General features: G+C 28.1%; 1 protein-coding gene across 1 annotated transcript in view; it reads right to left on the bottom strand.

The window, feature by feature from the left end:
• LOC136973947 (orexin/Hypocretin receptor type 1-like) overlaps positions 1 to 26,833 on the bottom strand; it is a 93,838-nt gene that overhangs the window by 23,561 nt on the left and 43,444 nt on the right. Inside the window, exons 3-5 of the mRNA XM_067268719.1 lie at positions 3,806 to 4,202; positions 2,429 to 2,594; positions 1,641 to 1,753 (exon numbers count right to left, since the gene is read on the bottom strand). Of these exons, the coding sequence (XP_067124820.1) occupies positions 1,641 to 1,753; positions 2,429 to 2,594; positions 3,806 to 4,202 (676 nt within the window). The remainder of the gene's footprint in view (positions 1 to 1,640; positions 1,754 to 2,428; positions 2,595 to 3,805; positions 4,203 to 26,833) is intronic.

Below are 26,833 nucleotides of genomic sequence, written 5' to 3'. Positions count from 1 at the left end.
TTAAACACATTAAGAAATGAAATAAAATGGCATACATTACAATAGAATGACTTATTTTGACGAAAAACATTTTTATAAATTGAAATAACTTATGTTTGATTCCAACCTGGATGCATAGTCTCGAGTTATGGGAGTAGTAAAACGAATGTTTGGAGTGTCATGTGTCACGAACTCGTTCAGTGAAGCACATTCACTAAACGAGTTGGTATCACTTGATATTCTCAATACGATTACTCGAGTCTAGACACCCTGGAAACACATTATAAATATTTATAATTAATAATCAGCACTGCAAATTAGAATAATTTGCATTTTTCTGAAAGAATATGCAAGTTATAGAATATGTAAGTTATGAAAGAATACGTAAGTTAACATGTTGATCAAATAAAATATGCATAGAGTGAATATCAAAATTCAGTTTACAATATTCTAATTGTGTTGAGGAACTGACATGCTCTTAACAAAAGTGGAAACGAAATAAATAATTAGTAACAATTTAAAAATTGCTGATTAAAAATATACATTTCGTTTAAAAAAAATAGCACTCCTCGATCACATATACAAGTATATCGATACTTTCTAATAGATCTCAATTTTAAGTGCTTTTATTTATCTTCTACGTTAAAAGTTTTATGGAAATATATATTTAAAATGAGGAAAAATTATGCATTACGACGAAAAATTAACTACGTCAAAAAGAAATAAAACTTATTTAAAGAAATCAATTTAGAAGTATATGGATATAAAAAAAATTTTTAAGTGTTACATTAATTTATATTATTTATTTATTGTTAAATTTTTATTTAATTTTTCTTTGTATTATATTTGTTGAATTTAAAAAATTTTTCAACATGTATTTAAAAAACTGACTATTTTAAAAAAATTGAATTTAATTAAAATACTCAAGAAGGGTAGTAATTTTTTAATACTAAATCTATGCATCTACACTCAGTAAACGGAGAAATCTTTAATATAGATTAATTATTAATAATATAATAATTTATTTTTTAATAAAGTTTTTCAAAAGTTTCGTTTTGTGTTTTATAATAAAAGCAAATTAAAAAAATAATTAATTAATTAATTAATGGAAAAAATTCATAAACAAGCTTTAATGATTCATATAAGATATATTTCTGTTGAAAATCTATTTTTATCAATTTAAACGTAGTAAGAAAACTTTCGAAATTAAATCAATAACTTCAAACCATAATTTAAAATTATTTATTTTTTGGTATAAAAATAATAAAAAAAACGTTTTAAAATTTTGATTTTGCAATCTAACTGGATATAATATATTGGTTCAACCTTTATGTAAAATTGATAATAACAATTTTTCTTTCTTTTCTGCCAAAGATAGATTTAGTTCTCAGAGTATCAAATTTTCACAAGAAAGAAACTTATAAATTTTTATATAAAAGTATATATATAATCCTTTGTATGAGTAAATATAGAATTATAAATAAAATTATAGGAAACAGCTAAGTTTAAATATTTGAAAAAGCTAATGTTCTTTCATATTTCATGTAATAAAACTTAATGAAAGGTAAATTTAAAACTTAATTAAATTTTTTCTACTTAAAGTTTCAAAATATATTTTATTTAATACTTTAAATTGAAATTTATTGGTAAAGCAAACTTACCGTTCATAAAATTATATATAAGAGGATTTACAGCACTGTTACCATAGCAAAGCCAATGGGAGATAAGTGATGCCACTGTTGTAGCATGACTTTGAGGAAGTCCAATGGTATATCTGCAAAAAATAATAGTAATTAAAAATTAATATCAATAAAGAATTTAATTAAAATTTTAATTTTAAATCAGTATAAATTCTTATTTTATCAACAGATGAAAACAATTGTATATTTGAAATCTGTTTCTATATATAAACAAGTTAAGCTTTGTCTAAAAATAACTCAATGCAAGTCGCATATTTAAAGTCTAGAGTCTAGACTATAGAAAGTAGGAAATGTTTTTCGGAAATCTATAAATTGCTTTGAATATATGCAATTATTCTATACATGATTTATTGTTTTTCCTAATAAATGTAATTTAGAATAAGAAATACACTGCTTAACTTAAGCGCATTAAGAAATGCAGTGCGGTTTGTCTCAAAGAATTCTTTGTTTTCTCTTCTTTTGTTTTGCTTTTTAAACTGTTTTTATTTTTATTTTAGAATGCCTATTTTGAGGAATTTAAGAAAATCATAGAATTCAATTTTAAGTCATTTTAATATTTTAGATACTTTTATCTAAAACAAACTTTATTATAATTTTTTCTAACTAAAATTTCATTAAGATATAATAAAAATTTCATGAATTATTTTAATAATATAGAAATATTTTCATAAATTTTTTTTTTCAATTAAGTAAAAATAAATTTTCTTATTAATATAATCTCACTTTAACTGTATCTTATTTAAAGTTACCTGAGGGCGTTTATAAGATGAACAGGTAAGTAGCACAAACCAAACATTACAACAACTGCTATTAACATTTTTGCTGCTTTTCTTCTCGATCTTATTTGTCCTTCGCAATTCTGGTTAACAGGTTGAAATTTAGTTGTACCGTTTTTATCTATATGCTTCACTGTTACTGCAAAACGAAAATATATTCTATTATATATGTTATTATATTTAAAATAAAATTTATTTTTAAATATAATATTAATATTTTTACACAAAATTTTAATATATTTGATATATAAAACAGGAAAAATAAAGCTGTAACGATACTTAATAAAAATGAATACATTACGTTTGTGAATCGTAAAAGGGGAACAATGTCAAATTGACGTCAAAGTTTACGATTTTCAATCTAAATTGAGCAGATTTACTAATTTACAGACAAACCTTCAAAACAATGATTGATTTTTAAATACTTTTGGTATATATTTGTATTGAAAATAAGTGTAATATATTACTTAAAGAATATAAATTTAATTTCCCGATATTTAATCATATATTTTAAGTTAAGTGGAAAATATTACAAAATTAATTAATTAATAGAATAGCGAATCACTTAACTTTGTGGATTATCTATTAAAGTTTCAATATAATTAACTATTCCTAAATATTTACTTAGTAGAAATATGTTTAAGATCTGTACTAATTAAACTACATTAGTGCTTGAAAGCTAAGTAACAAATACAAAAATCACGAATAAAACTTTTCTCTTTAACGGAGTTTAATGAAATTTACTGATTAAACGTATTATATAATTTTCAGAAAAATGTATCAAAGAAGAAAAAAACACATTATCATTAAATATTTAACGAGATATGCATATTACGTAATTAATACCCAAACTGGCACGTAAACGTTCCATAGTAAGACATTTTCAATACATCACCTCGGGCATCAATACAAACTTAACAACGACTGAACATGCTACATATAACATTGCCAATGAAAGTTTGAGTGATTGTCATCTCTGCAAATGATCTAGATGCTGGAGGTTGAACGAGATGTACTGAGATTGGCAATTCATCTCTCCGGAGCATCCCAAATATGCTATATGGAGTTTAGGTTAAGTATTTTGGCTGGCCAGATGATATAAACAGACCATTTAGTTCGACTAGGATCATCATGTTCAAGATATTGGCCAAGCAATGTGACATCTATGGGATGAGCATTATTTTCTATTAACATGGCATCAAGATCCATTACGACGAGAAATGGACAAACAAAGAACAGAATGGGTGAATAGAGAATCAATCTGATGGTACTCATCAGTGATTTGTAATATAAATAATTTTAAAAGTTATTTTAATTAATATACATCAAAAATAATGTAAAAATACTTACATTTACGTGAATGTCTAACCGTCGTTTCAGATGATCCCGGTATATTTTTATTCCAAAGAACTTTGGCAATTTGATAATAAGCGATAGACATTAGTATAAATGGTGAAATATATAATATTAGTATAAGAAATAGTTGATATATAGTTGTATCTCCATCGGACCAGGTGGGGACACAATCAGTCAAATAATCGACATCTCCTTGGATGTTTGGATGACGACGGGTATCCAAGACAATAGCTTCAGGTAGGACTAAAAGTAGAGACATCAGCCAGATAATGAGAATAGATGTTTTGGCTCTGAAGGCGGTGCTCTTGAATCGCAGAGGGTAACAGATGGCATACCATCGATCAACCGAAATAAAAGTTAACGTTAACACAGATACGGATACAGATACGGTCTATAATAAAAATATATTTAAATTTTATAAATGGTGAAAAAATAATACAACTAAATATTCTGTAACAAATATAATCATAATAATTTTATGAATGAAATACTCTTGCTTTATATATTTTATTTAATAAAAATCATATATAACAAATTATGAATAATTTTTATTGGATTCGATATATGATATTCTCAATAGTTTAATAAATTTCCAATATTTTAATGATTGAAAAGTTATTAATATATGATCCAATTACAGTCAAAACTCTGAACAATGGTCACTGACGAAAACAAAACATGTTTGTTATTCGAGATGGCCGTTATTGGAAGCTCAACTGCATTTGTATTCAATAACGTTATATTACATACAAAAATATATTACAAATTATATCATCAAATATATAATATATTTCTTGATAAAAATAGCAAATAGATAATATACGAGTGTTTTCTTCTTGAAATATTTTTGCATTAATAATATCTGTAGTCCTATACATGTACATTTGTTATATACTTATGTAAAAATTTTAGTCAAAAGTTATATTTTTGATTAAATTTAAGCTGTTTAATAAATTTTTTTTATTAACGTGAAAATGTCTTTTTATTTACTTTTATTGATTTATAAGAGAATACAGAACAGATTAATCTAATACTTTCCAAAGTATTGACTATCTGAAGCGGTACAATCTTTGCATAATCGGAAATTTTTCGTGAATTTTGGATTTGAGGAGAAATAGCATTGATTTAATAGAAGTAAAATTTATCCTCGATAACATGGAAACACATCCTAAAATTTTGTTTTTTTATTTTTGTATGAAATGCTTCCTTTTAACGTAATATCTCATAAAATTTAGCTATTTATACATCCGTGCCATGATATTTAATGGAAGCACTATAGTTCTCAAAGAATACGTAATGCATGTTTGGCAGTGGAGGGTGCTATAAAAAAAAGCCTATCTGAAATAAATTTTAAATATAAAAAAAAACTGGAGTTATATTTTTAAAATTTAAATGAACGATTTTATTTGTTTTAATTTTTATTCAAGTTATCTGAACTGAAGGATATAAATTTTAAAAGAATTTTCTTAAAATTGATGTCAAAAAAGCTAAGGCTAAATCAAGGCGAACTAAATTTTGGTAAATTGCAAAACTCACTGTTCGCGTTTATAAAGAATAATGAAGATATTACTGTATTATTAAGTAATCAAAAAGTAATAATTTTTTCTGTAAAGAATTTAATTTTAAATAATAATTTTGTAAACAATACTGCAGTAAAAACATCCGTTTGTATAAGTATTCATAAATTATAGTAGATATATAGTGGACATACCATACGAGGAATTTATTTCCAATACAATTTTTTAGAAAATTCAATTCTGTAGCTCTCATTTACTTAGAAATTTTGCGGAAAGATCAGCAAACAAGAAGGACAAGATAAATTCATGGGTTTCTTTCCTTCAATTTGCTAAAATATAAATTTTAATATATAAATGCTGTATAATAATTTTTGGATAATCGCTCATTATACATATCGGTACAACAACTTCACAGACTTTACTAAAATTTCCATGACATTACATCGACCATATATTTACAATAACTTTCGACTTAAGAAAAATATTATAATTATTAAAAAAATAAATCAAATAATTAGAAAAAGCATAAACTAGATAAAATACCAAATTTATAATAATATTAGTCGTATGATAGTCCATACATAGATTCTAATTTGTATTACATTTGATTCATTATAATTCATAATTTTAATTTAGATTAGCTTTTCGATAAGTATTTAAACATTTAAAAATATAAAAGAAAAAACTATTTTCAAAACTTTTCCATTTTTTTTTCTTTTTGTCATTTTTAACTCTTTCTGTCTTGGCATTGAGAGAACCTTTCTTCCATCCCCGTCGTAGACTTGACTAGGCCCATAATAGGGACAGGGAGGAATGGGGACTGACATATCCGAAACAGATCAACAAATCACTCATGAAAAATTCGTTTATATTCTCACATCTAAATTCAGATTCAGTATTGTTTTAATTTCGTTCGAAATTCTAATTGGAAAAATAACTCTTAGAAACATACTCTTACAGAATTTAAAATACTTTATGATCTATAATTTTGATATATCTACACAAATTTGTGAATATTCATTTTCTTGACTAGTTAAATGTTCCTCTATCATCACAGAAATTTAGGAATTTCTTAAGTTTATTTGGAGCTTCCTTATGATACATTTAAATTCTTTTGAGAATAATCTACATCCGTCACAATCTTAAGTAATGAAGAACTAAAATTTCAATTTCTCTATAATTTTAATTAAAAAAAAATTTAACTACTTTTAAATATATGTGCAATTTTTATAGTGTTTTATAGTCTAGAAAGCGCTAAAAATGTTACAAATAACTTATTTCCACATTATTGTAGTGAATTCTATAAAATGTCACTATAGAATGCTACATAATAACAATAACAATAAATTTTATTGTCAGAATAAAGTAGGATTAATATTTTATCAAATCGTTTTATCTTGAAAACATGTTGACAAGAGAATAGTCATAGTGCTTTAAGGATGGGTCAACTTAACTTTTGATTCGAATGTAGAGGATTATTATACTAGTAATAATGCCAACGATATTCATTTATTATGTATTAAATTATTGCTTATATTTTCCTTCTAAACCATTTTATTACGATACCAATTTGATGTATTTTCTAATCAAATTGACTTGAAAATTTTACACACAGAGATCAAATGAATAGAGTTTTTACGTACAGATTATCTTTGGGCCAGAAAATTACATTATTTTGATTGGCAATGCTGTGGAATGGTTTAGACACAAATATAAAACAAGTAAATAGTCTATACATTTAGACTAAAATTGAATGAGAATTTATATATCAGACATACTGACATAGTTTAATGGATTTAATTTCTTTTATTTGTATTATACGATTTCAGTTTTTTTTGTTTTCTTTTATGTCTATAATTTTTATGTATTCACAACTCTTATATTACTTTAAATATTTTTGTGTTATCTTGGGAAGTTATGAAAATAGTGTTAAGAATCTAATTAATAAAACCTGCAAACGGTCCTGGTTATACGTCAGAGCTGGGCTTTATACTTCAGTTAGCCTCCACATTAAATCTATACTACATAAACCTATTAACTAGATGCTGTCCATTTTCCTGTACATTTTTTATCCTATTTTGATCAGAATTCTAAGGGTATAATGAGATGTACACGAGTAGAATAAGTAAATTTTATGCCAATCGAACAGCTTATGACCAAAACAATATTAAAGACTATACTGTACAGTACAATTAAAATTTTTCTATTATCGTTATCTTTGGGATATGGCTTAAGGTACAGTACAGGGTGAATCAAGTCTCCATACAAATGATGAAATCGGTGACTAATTTCTTTTTCGTTTTCAGAAAGGTAAACCAATTGAAAAGAAATGCCACTAACAAAGGAAGAACGGATTGACATTATTCTGTTGCATCATATGATACCATTTGTACAAAAAAAATAAATAAATAAAAATAAACATTAGTCACCACTTTCACCATTTGTATGGAGACTTATGACTCGCCCTGTACAGTACATTACTTAATGATGTATTCATGTTATCACATTTACTTATGTGTATGCTATAACATATAATTTAAAATGTTATTCATAACTGAAATTGAATTTAAAGTAATTTATTTCAGTTTATATTATGTTTGATCTACAACGCTTTAAGATATTCTTTATTTCATACAACAATAGTTCCGAGATGTCAAACCCACAAGTATCATACAAAAATCCGATATAAGTACAAGATCACATTATTTTAATGCTTAAAGAAAAGTCAAAAATAAAGAATGTTTGAATAAGAAACTACAACAATAATGATATTTTATTTGTCCTGATGTTTATAGCAGAAGCAACAAAATATATATTTTTGGCGATAACTTTTCATTATTTAACATCAGTATATATAAAATAGTTACAAAATGATTCGTCATTTTGCCCTATTTGTTATTTCTCACCATTTCTCTAGAATTGTTTACACGTATGATATTGAGATTTCAACCGAAACATTTATTTCAAAATATCGTAAGTGCTTTTTTGAGTAGATATATGAAATAACTGATTTGTATAAAAATATTACATTATCAGTATTATTACATGCAGAATATGTACTGTACAGTACTTATCTAAACGTACAAATATATAGATAGAAATTATATTTATATAAACAATTAAAGTTGTACCATATCAAATGATAAATGATAACTACTTAAGTGATACAATTGAACAATTTGAATTTTAGAAATAGAAAATAATCTGTCTCGTTTTTCAATAACATTGGACCGAGAAAGGAAGTGACGTTGGATAAGATTCATAACACGAACTGTCATATCCGCTTTCGTTAATACAGCGGAAATGGATATAGAATCAGTCACGAGTATCGATTATATCCTTCAGAATAATCGTTCAAATTTATAAGTTGAATTCGAAAGCGATAAAGATAAATGTAGTTTTTTATTTTTCTATAAAGTTAATTTATCACTGATATATAAGACATATACTATTTATTACCTGCATTATGATTTTAATCTTAGTTATGAATTAAAATACAAGACAAATATAAGAACATATTTTAAACATGATCAATAATATATTTGTTCAAAATATTTTCGAATAAAACTAGTTTTTCACTCAGGGTTTCTTTACATTGTAACTTGTATATATTATTTACGATATATGATTTAATACATCACATATTATATACGTTAGGCAAGTAAATTACTAAATTAATAAGCAAGAATGAAAAAATTATTCATTTTAATTTAATAAACTAGCGAATTTAGCGATGGAATGCGTTATAATGAAGAAATTAATTACTTTTAAGAAAAGTAAAGCAGTGTTTCATAATTGTTATAATTAATTAAGCAAGATTATTTATATCTTTCTACCGTTTTTGCATGTTAAATGAAGCGTTCGTGATGGTAATACGGCACTAACTACAATGATATGTAATGAAAATTGGTAAGCACTAAATTCGTAACGAAGTTGATATGTTTTGTAAAGTTTTTCTATTTATTTCATTAGTATCTGCTTTTAAGTTTTCAAATTATTACTCTGACTTTATATTAAATTTTGTTAAAATCTAATCACTACTTATCTGCAGAAATTTAGTTAATAACTTCATAACATCATTTTCTTGCATAAACATAACTGCATATACTTATTTAGAGTGCAAATTATGCTTTATGTTATACTTTTATTGAATAATTTTATATTGAATACATATTTACTAAAAATATTAATATATACTTATATTTCTGTCTAAAGTGGTATTTGAATTAAAATTAAATAAAATAATGGAATGATTAATTTTTAAAATTACCTAATATCACTTTTAAGATCATCAAGTCTCAAATATATGACGTTAAAAGACAATATACAAATTAATTGTTATATTTTAAAGTAAAAAAATTATTTTAAAACTAAAATTAAATCATTAAAGTCGTATCTTATTTCATGATCAAAATTTAACATTTTTTAAAGACCATCTTTAATAAAATGGTTGACAATTTATACAAAATACTTTGCTAATTGTAACTTACATTTTTCATTAGTCTCTTTTTCAAGTTTGAATGTAAAGTTAGGACCATTAATAAGTATTATAAAGAAAATTGTAAGAGATGTGACTAGAAAACGCATGTGTACTGTTCTAGGTTATCAATTAAGACCAGCTGAGGAGGACTGAATTAAGTCGAAATGCCTACAGATAGGAGTAAAGAATACTGTCGGTGGTGTATGTGTAGTTAAATAAATTTACTAATGTGATAAATGTGTAAAATATGGTCTAGTAACCAAATATCTACGAAAGTGTATGAGTGATTTGGTATATGATTTTTATATTTTTATATCCATTATGTTTTAAATATGTAATAAAAACCTGAAACTAAAGAAACGAGACAAAGTAGGGATGAGAAATCACCCCTAGTTTGCTCACATTTTCAATTTATCGATGAGCAATCAAGATGCTGTAAAACTGAATTTTGGTTCATCTATCGAAACATATCTCATAAAGATATAAAATTCTTATGATCTAATTACTATAAATGTATTTGTTTAACAAGAATCCTTTATGCATATTTCTACATGTATTTAATTTATTCTATCAATATTTATTTCTTCGAGTAGTAAATATTTGAAGATACGGTTCAAAATTCAATCATATTTAAAGCAAATAGTAGAATTAATTATAGTAAAATTTGTCTGAATTTGCACTTCAGGAAAACAAAGTATATAGTTACTACTATAAGGAATTTATAACAGCGACAGTATCAAAATAATTCATCACATTTTGCTAATTGTTGAACAATATTAGCTCTCTTTACATATTAGAAATTATTTAATTTCTCTTCCTTTCTACAAATAATCATTAAAATAACGTTAATTTAATTGTTTAATATTTTTAGTTCTGTTTAAACAGATGTTGTGGCCTCGGCATTGCTTATATTAGTGACACGATTCAAATGACGATGTTAATTACTTCCATTTCTGCATTGAATAATTATAAAAATTAATTTAAAATTTCGAAAAATACGCAAATTTTGTACCGAAATAATTATCTTTCGTTAAATCAATAAGTAATATTTATCACCAAACGTTAAAAAAGTCGCAACCATATCTATACACAAATAAATATTATATGAATGATGCTGATAGATACATGTATGCTGATAAATATGTGAGACTGACATAGCAGGAATTCTCATTATACAAAATTAAACCCGTAAGAAACGTCTTAACGATCCAGTAAAAAGTTCAATAAACATTTTCGAAATAGTTTTTATACGGCTGATTAAAATAAACTGATAAAACTTTAAGTTCATCTAAATTCAATGCACCAAAATTTAACACTTAACATTTTATGTTGGTAGTAAACCATCCTGGAACAGATACATTTAAATTGCAAGAGTAGCAATTTTAATTAGCTGCAATTTAGCAAATTCTTAACTCTGATATGCCATAATCCATGCCCTCCATTAACACAGACAAAACTTTATCTCAATATAAAGTGAATACTATTTATTCGTAACATTAAAGTTGGTTTATTACAAGTTTAAATTTTGTAAGAAGTGAATCATTTCTTAACTATAAACCAGAGATCAAAACATTAAGATAAAAGTGATTAAAGTGACTTCAATTTTCCTCTTTTCAAGTGCACTATACTGGAATCCTAGATAACATTCTGTATTAGATTTATTCGAAAATACACATTTAAGAAAGCAATTTAAGACTTTCAACAAAAAAGATTACTAATTTCATTGTTTGGTATCAAACCAAGTAATCCACTGTACACTCCATAACAATACCTAAAAAAATTCTCGTAAGTTTAAATGACTTGTTGATTGTTTATACTTATTTATTTCCGGGATTATCCAGCCAGAAAAATAATATATTTTAATTATCAATCACTTATTTTGTTTATATTGAATATTTAATAATGAATCATTATTAATGATTCCTTATTCAGTAACATGTATTTAGGTCTATTCTAAAACCCTCATTTAATTTTAACATCTCTCAAAATACATTTTAATAAAAAATATGTTTATATTTTAAATATAAAATTAAAATATTCAGTTAGAAATTTTGATTATTAGAATAATTTTGTAAATTTTATTTACAGGTACTCCTCACTATACGACCTATCTGCTTAACGACCACTCACACTTACGACCAATCGAGTTTCGACCTGCAATTCGGGGAATTCCCTTTCTCAGCTTGAGTGTCGGTCAATGGCGAATGGTGACATGCGCACTAAGCGTACTATAATAGTCTTATAGTACTATAATAGTGTGACGACGGGGGGAGTACCGAATAAGTCGAAACCCCTCTCGAATGTCACCAATATGTGAAACGGGGAGAGGTCAGGAGAAAGTCGTATCTCCCGTTTCCGGTTCACTAGTCAAGGATGGCTGTTCGTTTCTTAGCGTCACGCGTTACGCGAGTGGATAGGAGGTGAGACGGATGGGGTCGACGATAAGGCGAAGCGATATTCGAGGCAAAGAGGAGACCATTTAACAATAAAAACAAGATTTATTAAATTTAACAAAGGACACAAAGACAAAAGCTGACTAAATTCCCTAAGTTGCGTAGGGTTCGAGAGAGAGCTCACATTTGCGGTTCATACCTCATTATAGTTCCTTAGAGAGTTAACACTTGATATCCTCGATGGGGAGATTAGTATCCAATTAGCACAGTTTTATATATTCGCGACTGAGCGCGGAGACGTTCGGACAATAGGTCCGAGTCGGCGACGACGAGCGACGGCGCTTGTCCGGCAGATGATAAGCGACTCCCCTGAGGGGGTGGAAGGAGTGGCTTTTATAAGTTTTGCCTGGGAAATCGGTCATGTGATCGTAAGCGGATGACGATTTGTGTCATAGGTGTTCCCGGGATTCAAAATACATGACGAATTCGGACGATAAGTGTAAACCAAGGCTGCAAGACGATCTAGGTTACAATTTAAAGACAAAGGATTGTTGACTGTTAGCTGGCCGGGGACGCATAGTTTCTCGTCCAGGGCCGTTTTCGACAGGATGTTTATATTAGGGGAAAATTCCTAAAACGAATTATTACAAAAAGTGGATCTGATAAAATTCAGTTCTCACAATAGGCTAATAGCGTACTATAATAGTTTTTTTATGAATAAATTTGAAGTTTGTTGCATAATTTGTATAATTTTACAACGATCCTATATTCCCGGCCCAAGTTCCTCGCCTATCGACCAATTCGCTTAACGACGTAGTCGTCGGAACGGAACTCGGTCGTAAAGTGAGGAGTACCTGTATTTAAATACAGTCGAACTTCGAATAATGGCCATTTTTCAGCAACATTGAATAAAAATGCATACAAAATAACCTCCTAACAACGGCCATTTTTTTGTATCTCTGTCAGGGGCCGTTGTTGGAAGGTTTAACCATTTTCTTTTTACTGTTCCACCCATCGTGAGTCAATTCCTGGGTTCTTCAGTGCTGTAAGCTGACATCTTAACGCACGGCCATCCGGCCGTCGATATGACTGTAATAACAATATAAAAAAAATTTGGGGATACTATAGACTACTATCTATGGAATTTCGGGATTTTGAGTATATATCTGAACTGAGGGGACCGAGACGAGTTCAACGATACCCTACTTTTGGACCGGAGACGAAAAATAAAAAAGTTATCATACTTTTTTCGGCGATCGCGCGATGATAGGGAGTCGCGTCGCTCTCCGCTAAGTCGGCCTCGCTATCGCGATCGGGAGTCCCGTCGCTTGCCGTTAAAATTGCCTTTAGTAGACGTTTTCCCCCTTTTTTTACTTTGTTCAAGAACTACCGTGAATCGATCACTAGTTTAGCACATGGCGGCGTGTGGTGGCGCCCATACGAGAGGGCCGCCATGTTCGCTGCCATAAGTAACATTAACCGAAATGGCGATCGCGCGATGATCGGAAGTCGCGTCGCTCTCTCCGCTCTCGTATCGCGTGTTTAACCCTACTGGAGATGACCGTAGTCCGACGTCATGGTTTGCAGACTTTACCGCAAGATGGCAGCACTAGCAACTATGGTGCCGTCTTCATGAGAGCATTAAAAAAGTATGGTAAGTGAAAAAGTATGATAACTTTTTTATTTTTCGTCTCCGGTCCAAAAGTAGGGTATCGTTGAACTCGTCTCGGTCCCCTCAGTTCAGATATATACTCAAAGTCCCGAAATTCCATAGATAGTAATCTATAGTACACCCAAAATTTTTTTTAAAGTCAATTCCTACTTAGGTCAACAAAGAAAAATTTTATTTTAGTTACTTTTTATTAAATAATTACAATTAATATAAATATGTATATACGTATAACAGAATCACAATATTAAGTGGCGAAATAGAAAGAGAAATCGGAATTGAACCCAAAGCATAAAATTACTTCAATTTTATTTTTTGAGAAAAATCCTTTATTCTAACTACTAAGCCACAACTGATAACTCACTCTCGAAAATCATTTGGATAAAACGTCTACTTAAAGCAAAAATTTTCAAAAATTTATCGATTTTCGCAAGAATTGAACTCGCATTCTTCACCTTCACGTGAAAAATACTGAAATCCCTGCATTTTACCGATTGAGCTACTGCCTGTTGATTTCAATTTTCATTACAAACTGCTAAAATTCTATTTAAAGTATTAATAATTAGGTTAATGTTACCAGTGGTATCGAAGATGGCGACGGGGAAATATATTAATTTGCATAATGCGACAGATAGTACAGGTACGCCCCCTAACGTTTAGATCACTCGGTATTCTACTTCGAGATTATCCATTGTTAATCTGCTTCCAGATTATCACTCGATAATCTGATTCGAGATTACCGGAAACGCGGCCATCTCGAACGTAGGGGAAAAAAATTTTCCTGTCGCCGTCTAGTATCTAGGGAAAAAATTCCCTGTCGCCATCATACCACAGGTAATATTAACCAATAATTAAATTTAATTAATGAATTAATATTTGAAAAAACTGTATTAACATCAAGTGTCATCCACTACAAGTTTAAAAAAATGTATTTGAATTTGAGTGGATGAATAAAAAGTATTTTATTAACGATTGAAAATTTGAACAATATATATAATATATATATATATATTGTTCAAATTTTATATATATAAGGAGAGTGTGAACTAATAGTAGGAATTTAAAAATTACATACATACATCTGTATTGGCATATCATTTACTGTACAATGATATTTCTGCAAAAATCAATTGTATAAAATAAGCTGTTTAAAATGAATTAAAGATGAAATGTTAACAGATTAATTACAAATTAATTTAATATAATTTGCATTAATTGAATGACTTGTCACTAAATTCAAAATTTGGTTTACCATATTAAAGAACTTCTAAATTAACATTATTTTATTGGATTATCATCATTAAAATAATTTTATTAACTAGGAATATCATTTTAATATTCGAGAAAACATTTATTTAGTTTATTTTTAAATTCGATTTTATTTAAATTAATTTAAAAAGAGAACAAAATACAAAACTTATTTCATAATATTTAATGAATAATATATTACAAACTAGCAGATAGGCCCGGCGTTGCTCGGGCAAAAGTAATGATAGCGAAGATTAAGATTATTACGTTATAGTCACAGAAGAAAAAGAGTAATTTCATCAACAAACTAAATATTTTTAATAAAAGGTCGAATTTGAAAATCGAATATTGTAATATTGTTCGATTTTCACGACGTGTTCTGATTATATCGTTCGATTTTCATCGAATGTTCTAAAGAAGAAAAGTCGAGAAAAACTGAATTAATCTGTTTAAATTTGAAAATCGAATATGCTCTAACATATTACTTTTTTTTTTTTTTTCCTCCAGCGCCTGTAAATCTTGAACGTCGCCTTCTCTTGTTTTCCATTGTTACTTAACACTTCCATTGTTACTTAACACTTCCATTGTTGATGGAAGTGTTAAGCCTTAATCCTGTCCCTCTCCCCGTGGGGAGAAATTTCGAAAAATCCCTTCTTAGTGTGCATTTTTGTGACGTACCATAACTATGTACTAAATTTCAACTTTCTATCTTAACCGTTTGGGCTCTTAACATTTCCATTGTTACGTAACACTTCCATTGTTAACACTTCCATTGTTGACACTTCCATTATTACTTCATACTTCCATTGTTGCTTCACACTTCCATTGTTACTTAACACTTCCATTGTTGATGGAAGTGTTAAGACTTAATCCTGTCCCTCTCCCCGTGGGGAAGAATTTCGAAAAATCCCTTCTTAGTGTGCATTTTTGTGACGTACCATAACTATGTACTAAATTTCAACTTTCTATCTTAACCGTTTGGGCTCTTAACATTTCCATTGTTACGTAACACTTCCATTGTTAACACTTCCATTGTTGACACTTCCATTATTACTTCATACTTCCATTGTTGCTTCACACTTCCATTGTTACTTAACACTTCCATTGTTGATGGAAGTGTTAAGACTTAATCCTGTCCCTCTCCCCGTGGGGAAGAATTTCGAAAAATCCCTTCTTAGTGTGCGTTCTCGTGACATACCCTAACTGCGTACCAAATTTTAACTTTCAACTCCTAACCGTTTGGCACTTCTCGATAATGTATATAGAAGCTTAATCCTGTCCCTCTCCCCCGTGGAGAAGAATTTCGAAAAATCCCTTCTTAGTGTGCGTTTTCGTGATGTACCCTAACTGTGTACCAAATTTCAACTTTCAACTCCTAACCGTTTGGGCTCTGCGCTGATTATTATTATTATTATTATTATCAACTCGTCTCGATTATATATATAGATGTAATTTTTTTATTTTTACTGAAACTTTCAAGTTAAATTAAATTAGACAATATTTTATTAGTAATTTTAAATTAGATTTCTTTACAATTTATTTATTTATTCATTCATTTATTTAGTAAAATTATAATAAACAAATACTTCAAAATTAACAAATATTTTTAAAAAGTATTACCTCATCGTTTTTAATTTTAAAATGTCTTAAAATTTTCATTGCAGGATATATATATAATGATGTATTTCTACTTGTAAATAAAAAAAAAAAAAAAAAGATTGTTGAAAACATCAATGTACATTTTATTATATTCATTATTTTAAAATAACCCTTCTTTTGAAAGTTTTTAAAATTACATATAGATGTAATACGTTTTTAAAATATTTGTTAATTTTGAAGTATTGGTTTATTATAATTCTACTAAATAAATGAATAAATTGCAAACAAATCTAATATAAAATGACTAATAAAATGTTGACTAATTTGAAAGTTTCAGTAAAAATAAAAAAATTACATTTGTAATATGTATATATTACAATTCAGTATCAATTATCAATATATATATCGGAGGAAGGCGCTTTGAGGTTCAGGATAGAATGAAGGAAAGTAAGGAAAAAAAGTAGGGGAAAAAGGAGAAAAGACAAATTAAAGCAATAAGAAAGCACTAGGATGACATGGTTATATAAGAAAGGATATGAACACAGAAGGCTCATGTGCTCATTTACAATACGAATGGAAAATAAAAATACACAGAGTTCCCATACAAGGAAAAGCAAAAATAAACAAAAGAATTTTATGACTAATATAAAAATAAAATTACGAAAGTGTTAGCAAAATCGAAAAAATCAAAATAATTAATAAAATAAATAAAATAAGATGAATGGTTATGAATATAGGAATTTAAGAAAAAAATTACTTTTTCAAAATTTTTATGCAAATTATTAAAGTTTTCCTAAAATATAAAGCAAACTTAACTGAAAAAAATGATAGATTGTTCATATTAAATGATGGTTTAATAGTTATTGTTATTTTTCAATGGAATAATTCTTTCTACACAAAACTTTGGACAACTTCATTGTGTACTTCAACTATCATACTATTTCGTTGAATAATCTGGCTTCACATACAATTTGTATTTTCATTTTTTTAATTTGTTTTGCTAGTTTGTATCGGAGCATCAAACTCATTCGTGTGAAACGATTCCAATGCGGATCAAGTTATTTGTAGTAGACAAAATTGAGGCCATCGAAATACCTGTCGTGTATGCTCCTACCACATATAAAACAAAATAAATTGTTTTACATAACTGATCAAGAAACTTGAAAAATATCACTCAATATGCATATAAACTTATATATACATAGGCTATAATAAATGTTTCAAGTTTAAAAAAAAACCAATATGCTTAAAAATTTTAAAGTTTGTTTTACGTCAATAATTATACTGGATATTTAAGTTTTAGCTCGCTAATAAAATTATTTTATTTTTAATACTTTCGATGTAATTACGAATAATTAAAGTAAAAATAAAAGATGCAAATTAGATAATCAGAATAATGTCTGACATAACTTTAACAGACCAAATGTTCTAATTAACTCATTTATGAGAATGCACAATAGACAAATAATGCACCAGGTAATAAACTTGTTAAATTTCACAGGTAAATGTTATATTACTTTACATTTTATGCCCTATTAAGTGAAAATTATAACAACTCCTATATTGCAACCTAATCAAAATTCAAAGTTTTGTATTAATAATTTTCATTTCATCATTGAAAAGTTTCATTCAAAATTTAAACAAATAAATTAAATACACCTACGAGTATATATAATTTTCTGTTACAAAAGTTTAAATTTGTAATGGTTTAAGATAAACTGAAAATTTATTATGCATTTCATCTTAAAAATTAATATTATTTTCAATACTTCGAAATATTATATATATCTATATATATATATATATATATATATCAATGTATAATTGTACTCAGTAGCAAGTATTTTAAAAATTACTCCTTGTGGTTATAATTTTAACATGAATTTTAACTTTAGTATTTAATACGGAACTTTCTTTCGAATGAGTGTTAGCCCTTTCTACATTTTACAATCGAACTAGATCAAATCGAAATCTCTCTTTCTAAAGCGAGAAGAGGTAGAATAGGAATCTATTAAAGAAATTCTACTGCATTTGAAATAAGTAATCTTGTTATTCCACTTCCGGAATCGTGTTCCCTATATATTTTATTCTTACATAAACACAATGTGTACATTCAAAAGAACACTTGATTTTACAATTTGTTACATGTATGAAAATCGTAAAGTAAAAGTGAAACATGAAAACAATAATATGTAATTGCGATATTTTAAGAATTTTCTTGGTTTTACAGATATTTTAATAGGTCTATTTAGAATAGATGAGCGCTGGTCATGTGTCTTCAGGCTCGCCTTTCCCCATTAAGATTTTATTTGTTAAATTTAATAAAATTTTAATTGATTTTTTTTATCAGGTATGTTCACTCTTGAAGTATGTGAATTAAATTCAAAATTGTATTTGATGTCATTTCGTGCTTTAATTTCAGTGCTAACTGAACAGGAGCTGTGTCTTGATCAGTAATTTTTGTTACAAGAGATAAAATGTTGTAAAGTCAAGTTTTGTTTTTTGAATGCATAGCATTGTGTCTATGCAAGAAAAATTTTGTATTTGTTATAATTAGTTTTTACGAAAAATAATATTAATTATTTTTACTAAAATGTAAAAGTACTGTATAAACCGAATACAAATTAATACAAATATCTCATTTAAAGTATTATTTTTATTTTTTGAATAAGGGAAAAAATTATCAATATATTTAATTATATTAGTAGCTAAATTAAATTATACTATATCGTATAAGTATTTTACAGTTTTTGCAGTATTCATATACGTATCATTTAAATGTGAGAATAAGCATAAATGTGTTTTATATATTTTCCGCAAAAATTTATAATAATAAATATAATAAACACATTTCATTAATATTTTCAATATTTTTAAAATTAAGAATATACAATTGCAAATTTCATTTTCCTCTACGTTCATATCTAAACTGATATATAATAATTTCTGTTATATTACTAATCTGTTCATGATAAAATAAATAAATAAAATTGATGCTAAAGCGCCTACATGAGTAGTTAAAATCTTATTAAAATAATTCGCATATTTCTAATTCCCACATGTTTATTAGCTTTAAAGTTTAAAAAGTCTTACAAGTACATTCACATGAAAAATGAATTCGTTGTATGTATACCAAGGTTTAAAAGTATACTTTATAAACAATTATTTATTGTGACATCGTCACAATGCTGGGCTGCAATTTTAATTGTCTTTTAAGTTTAAAAGATTACGTAGCTTCCGGTCAGACCGGAAGTTTTTATATATTTAATCGAGATCTCCGGTCCCTAGGCTTTCCGTGTCTAGTCTCGATTTTAGTGGTGTCTTGACCCTGAATGTCAAATTTTTCCTGATGATAATTTATTCATGCGGGTCATCTAACTCTTATGTCAAGAAAATTTTGAATGGAAATCACGTGACTTCCTGTCCAGAACGGAAATTCGTATAAAGTTACTCCTGGCCTCCGGTCCCCGAGTGTTCCATATTTGATCTCGATTTCCATCTACCTCATTCTGATCTGGAGATTAACGAAAGACAAACAACAGACGGACGACAGCGGGAATGTATAGGTGTGCAATATGAAAATTACAGCCCAATAACTTTGAAGATTAATTCTCTTGATTCTTAACTATCAACATATATTCCATGTTTAATATAGCAAAGAAGCAATAAAGTAATGTATTTTATAGCAAAGAAGCAATAAAGTATTTTAAGTAATATAAAACAGTTATTAAGGTTCTTGCTCGATTTTTCTGGCAATCGAACAGGAGCTCGATTTTTCTGGCAAGTGAATAATTAGAAAGCCCAATAATTTTTAACTATACTAAAATATAATATTTAAGTAATAGAAAAAGCTTAAATGGAATATTTTTTTGAATTACGGTCAAAATCTCCATTTAAACAGTATTTAAGTTAAAAAAAAAAAAAAAAAAAAAAAAAAACATTATGACACTAGTTCAAAGTTAGAATTGTATTTGACGCCATCTGCTACGACATGGTATTTTAAATATAACTTTTATATTATTATTATAAAAGGGCAAAAAAGGCTTAATTTCGAGGGTAGAGATGAGTTTTTTAAAATAAGTATATGCGAATACCGAATAAAATTTTCACTCAGTCCAACCCTACTCGAGAAAGGACGTGTGGTTTCGTCTATCACTCATCCGCTCGAGTACTCTACTTCAAAATTTAATAGTGTCAATGTCCCTTATATACAAGTTACCATACCAAATTTCGTTTCTTTGCCCCATCCTGAAATATTCAACAAAATGGACAACAACTCATACACATCCCGAAAATTTTGTTCCCTTTCTTGATATTTTTGTGTTCTCGGGGTCTAAAATCGTCGAGATTTGCAGAAACTCGGAGAGTCAAATTTAACACGATTACAACATTTCTCTGTGTTATATACATAACAGCTAGGAAAGTAACAGAAAAATCATTAAACGAACGCATCTTATTTTCAGCAATCTTCAAGTTCTAAAATTGTACATTCGGAACGACACGACATTCTTAGCTATGAATAAAATATTTTTTACTTTGTTTACTGGTAACTACAAGAAGTTGAAAATTATTAAAGTTTTAACAAAGCTCGTAATATAAAGATCATTAACGGCATTACTTGCCAACTTCAGACACATTGCTATAAAAGAATATTTGAACTTATGTAATATCGACGAAAAAGCAAATAAAAATCTTACTTTCAACATACGTATATTCGAGAAGAAAATTTTGAAGAATTTAATCAAAATCCTCTCTCTTTTTTTTCTTATCGAATTTAATGCATAGTGACCAACGCCATAAATCAGAAGTCGAAATTACCATACGAAAAGTCGAAAAAATATCGATTTTATGAACACATTTGACTTAAGGAAAAATTTAAACCACACGAAAACTGATGCGATTTATAATTTTTAGGCAAAATTTTTCATAAGAATTGGAAAATGTATCAAATCTATAAATCAAAATTGAAAGTAATTTCTAAGAAATAATGTTTTGTAACTTTAAAAAACAGAATAATTCTTGATTATATACTTATGTTAAAGATTAAACTCTTAGCCAGCTTTTATCGTATAAAAATATATTTTATAAATTTTATTAAAATTTTATATTTTTAATGGTGGGAGAATAATGTAAACATTCAGAAAATTTCGATGTTGTAAATAATGTATCAAGTAAATTTAGAAAATAAATTCAGAATCTTTTCGGTTTGAATCTCATCAACTAGTCAATGTCATTGATAGATGAAGAATTTAGAATAATTTTGTTATTTATCAAAACAAATATCTTGAAAAATGATATACATCTTTGAAATAAGAAGTAATAGACATATTTTTTATTTCTCCTATATTTTATTTCAGCATTTAATAAAAATCTTAGCTTTATTTATCAAATAAACTAATTTTTAAAAAGTCACTCACAATTAATATACATTAATATCTAAAAACTAAGCATAATCGTCCAGTAAACAGATAGAGCAGAAAGTAAACAAAGTGAACAGCGGAAAAATTGTGAACGTTTCAGCAATAAAAATATCCAGAATATAGTCGAACGTTTGATTAAAGTGCACAAGTTTATATAAAATATGAAAGTTCCATAAATGCAGGAAGTATAGCTTTCTGTCTGTTGTGGTTTAATAATTGAGGACAGTTTGTTATTGTTTTCTTGTATTATATTATAATAGCGATAATGCCACAGATAACTTTATGAAAGAAAGAATTATTGGAATACTACGAGTAGAAGCAAGCTAGTCTCAAACAGTTGTGTCCATGACTGAATGTTCCATAGATCTTCAGGTTTTGGACCAGATTCCAAAAACAGGAGATATTGGACGTCAACCGTAAACATCTAAAAGTTAGCAATCCTCAACAATACCAAACTGAACAGTTTATTGTAACAGAAGAATGTCGATAGATGCTCTCTGCAGAGCTGTCTACCGACAGAGATGCCACGGCTTTTACAGTTAGAGTTTCACGACAAACTATCTGCAAACGGCTTCATGAGAATGTCTTTTTTCCAGATACCCACTATGCGTTTATTGACCTTTGTTCATAAATCTCGGTTTAAGATGGTGTCAAAAACATCGACAGTGGGCTTTAATGAAAGGGGCAATATTCTGTTTGCTAACAAGACCAGGTACCGTCCTTAGAATGATTCAGTCGAATTAGAATCTGTACAGAGCGAGGAATCCGATACAGTCCCATGAATAACGCGGAAAGAGATTAATTTTCAATGATGGTATTATGGTCTGAAGTGGCATTATTCTTAATAGCTACACTAAGCTCCACGTTTTTGAAAGAAATATCATTACTCGAAAAGGTATAAAGAGGACATTTTGGAACCCCATGTCAGACTTTTCCGAGGTGTAACACCTCGGAAAAGTCTGACCGTGAAAAGGAAATCGACACCCGAGGTGTCGATTTCCTTTTCACGGGTGATAATTCCCGCGCAATTAGACTTCACTCGCTAATGACTATTTTGATAATGAAGATATTCGTCACACGGAATGGCCAGCAAGCTATAAGGATCTAAATCTCGTAAAACATATGTGGGATGCTCTAGAGAGAGGAGTTGCGTTTCATCAGGCTCCATCAAAATCACTCCAAAAGCTATGAAATTCTCTTGTTCAAGATTAGACTTTGCTCCCGACAGAACTGATAAACAGCCAGTATGAGAACCCTGAGCATTCGCTGTGTAACGGATGTATGTGCGTGCAGAGGCAACCATACGCCACATTAATCATTTCGTATGTAAAATTATTTAATAGAAGGCTTAGTTTTTGGATTGACACAATCCAATAACTTAGATGAAATTTTGCTTTTTAATTGTATCGTGCATAAATAATGATGCTTGTATGTGAAGTTTCATGCTATTCTGCTCACCAGTTCAGGGGTTTTATCCACTCGGCCACTAAGTAGCCGAGTGGATAAAACCATTGAACACGAACCCACGACCAACAATTACCACTGAACTGGTAGTTATTGGTCGTGGGTTCGCATCTCGACAACGGGCTGACCATGTCGAGTTTTCCGGATTTTATTCAAGTTTCTAATACCTAAATAATGTCCAGTTTCTCTTAGAAAGTCCTCCTGGGAGGCAGCTTTATTCGGCAGATCACCCACGAGTCGCGTTGCCGTATACAAATAAACCAAATCGATTATTAGACCTGAGATATAAGCCAAATTATTAGTTACATGTATTTTTGATAATATTAACGTATTAACAGAATTTATGCATATATCATCATATTATTTATATATTAACTAAGTCATATAAAATTTAATAATAAAAAACATTGATTGATAAAACATAATGAAAGGAAACATAATATATAGAAATTTTATAAATAAGAATAATTAAGTTAAATAAATACAGGCCTATAGAAGATTCGGAAATAAAGATGATGTAAGAATGCCTTGTCTCCATTAATACACTTAGTCGTGAGGAAAAAACAAATAAAAGAAAACACGGTCTCGGAATACATAAATTAGGGTTTGTCATTTCCCGGTCTTTTGCTTGTCCTGGAATCCCGGGATAAAAGTGAACTGTTTCCCGGGATCCCGGAAAATCCCGGGACAAAATTAATTATTTTTAAGATATACAAAATGTCATGAAATCAAATGATTTAATTATTTTTCGTTTTTAAAGTAATTTAATACGTTCTGCATCCTCCAAATTCATATTAATAATGCTGTATAAGATATGTATTAAAAATTACCTTTGAATTACGTAGAAATTTTCACAAATAGAAAAAAATTATTAAAGTTTGCTGGAAACTGCATACAGCAACCACAAAAATGCCTTTGAATTGAGTTGAAAATTAAAAAAAAAATGAACTTAGAAGGTAATTTTTGATTTTTTTAAATAAAATATAATACAAAATATTGGAAATTTTTATAAGATTTTAAAAAGCAAAGATGGTCGATACTCCGATCACTCGATCTGATTCTTATTTTTGGTAATGAAAAGTCTTGCTACCGAGAATGCCTTTACCGATTCAATTGATGTGATTGGAATCGTGTTTAATGCATTGAAGAGAATGCAGATGTGTTTTTCACCTGTAGCATGAAAGATTTCTAGTTCGTTTTCGAGATTGTAGTACTTCTTTTGTTCTCTAGTATTCTTGATTTGTCTACCTCGGCTGCATTAATAGAAAGATCATAGCCCAATAATTCGGCAGTTCGTTTGTCTTTAATAATCAGGTTATGAAGAAAAACTTCATACTTGCAGACTTCGTACTCGTTTGTATCCTTGCCCAATTTGCACAACTTGGCGTTACGCAATTATTAAAGCTACTGGGCATGGTTAAAAATTAAAACAGCATAAGCACACTTATTCCAGATATTACTGGTAAAGAATTTTGAGAGTTCTGCCACAAATAAGCTACGTATTGATTATTGACCATTTGTGACCTGCCATAACGAACAAAAGCTAAAAAAAAAAAAAAACTAATAAGTAGGTTGAAAATTAATAAATACAAATGTGTTCTGACAGTTTATGAGTTAATGATACTTTCTATTTGCAAAATTTCCTCAACCTTAACATAAAATAAGAAAAAAGTGAATTTTTAAAAAATTTGCGGAATTTCCCGGGATAAGAAAAATTTTCCGAGATATTTCCCGGGTTAAAAAAACGACCAGGATCCCGGAATCCCGTTTGAGAAACCCTAACATAAATAAATACAATTAGAAAGGTGAAGAAGAAGAAGGTAAAATAAATTTATCTAAAATCCAATTACCTTTGATTACATTTTCTTAAAAGCCAAAAGAAATAATTTAGTTTAATTAATTATACAAATAAATTAGTTTATTTGATTATAAAATAAAAATATAAAAAAATTTATCGAGTTACATATATTAAATTAAGCCTATTCTTCGTAATGCAATAAATATCATCATCACGATTCATGATAATAAAAAGTAACAAAAACTTTGAAATCAATTATTGAAGTTTGAATTTTAAATTAATCTACAATACACTGTGATTATTATTTTTAATTAATTAAATTATTATATATGTAAAACAGTGTATAAACATTGTATCAACTTTTTCATCTCCTCGGAGGTTTTGATCTTAATATTATTTTATAATCGATATTATATTATAAAATAAACACTTCAAACAGAATAGTGAACATTATCAAGATATTAATTACTTTATTCTTTATCGCTTCTAAATTATAATTTATTTATTTTAGATCTCTTTCTGATCTTAATTTTAATGACAATTAATAAAAATATTTTTATTCTCAGTTTTTTTCATTCTTGATAATTATTTATAATTCTTTAAGTTCAGAGAGTTGTGTTTTTGTTTTACTCATGAGTAAAATTTGGGCACGTGTCGTAACTTCTATTAATCAGTTACACATTTAATTGTAATTAATTATTTTCGAACCTATTTATAGAAACTGCAGTATTAAAAAAATCCAGCAACCAGTTGCTTAACTTTCCCGGCAAGATTTGGTGGCGTCATCTATTATGTTATTTTATTTTAAAAACTTTTTATATCTTTAACTATTATAAAATGGCAAAAAGCTTAATTTTGAGGATAGGGGGTGGGTTTTATTTTAAAAAATTGTAAGTGCTAGTAACGAGTAAAATCATCATTAAGTCTGACCCTACTAGAGATACACACGATTCCCCTTATCTCCCCACCCTTCGACCTTTAATCACCAAAATTTAACAGCATCAATCGCCCTAATACGCAAACCTTTCTTCAAAATTTTAGAAATTTTCGACAAAAAGCACAGGAGTTATTAAGCTTCAAAAAGGGCGAACAAAATCGTGCCCTCCCACACGCACACTAATATCCATAAATACAGAAAAAAAAACCCCTGAAATTTTTTTCACGGTGTCCTGAGCCCAAAAATGTAAAAATCTTGGGGGTCATTTTTTATGATAGCCATACATTTTTTTTACGAATGCCAACGTTATAATTAACTTTTACCATTTAACTTATAATAACTTAAAAATGAAAATATGTTTTAAAATATTATAAATTATTGTAATTAATATTCTCATTAAATTTTGCTTTTATGTTCATTACATTTAACATAAAATTAATTTTATATACCATATAATACGAAAATTTTAAGAATTTTAATTAAAATATTATTTCGAT

This window comes from Centruroides vittatus, unplaced genomic scaffold (assembly GCF_030686945.1).
Source record: "Centruroides vittatus isolate TY-2023 unplaced genomic scaffold, ASM3068694v2 contig_3324, whole genome shotgun sequence".
Classification (NCBI taxonomy): domain Eukaryota; kingdom Metazoa; phylum Arthropoda; class Arachnida; order Scorpiones; family Buthidae; genus Centruroides; species Centruroides vittatus.
This window is presented reverse-complemented; position numbering and strand designations above follow the sequence as displayed.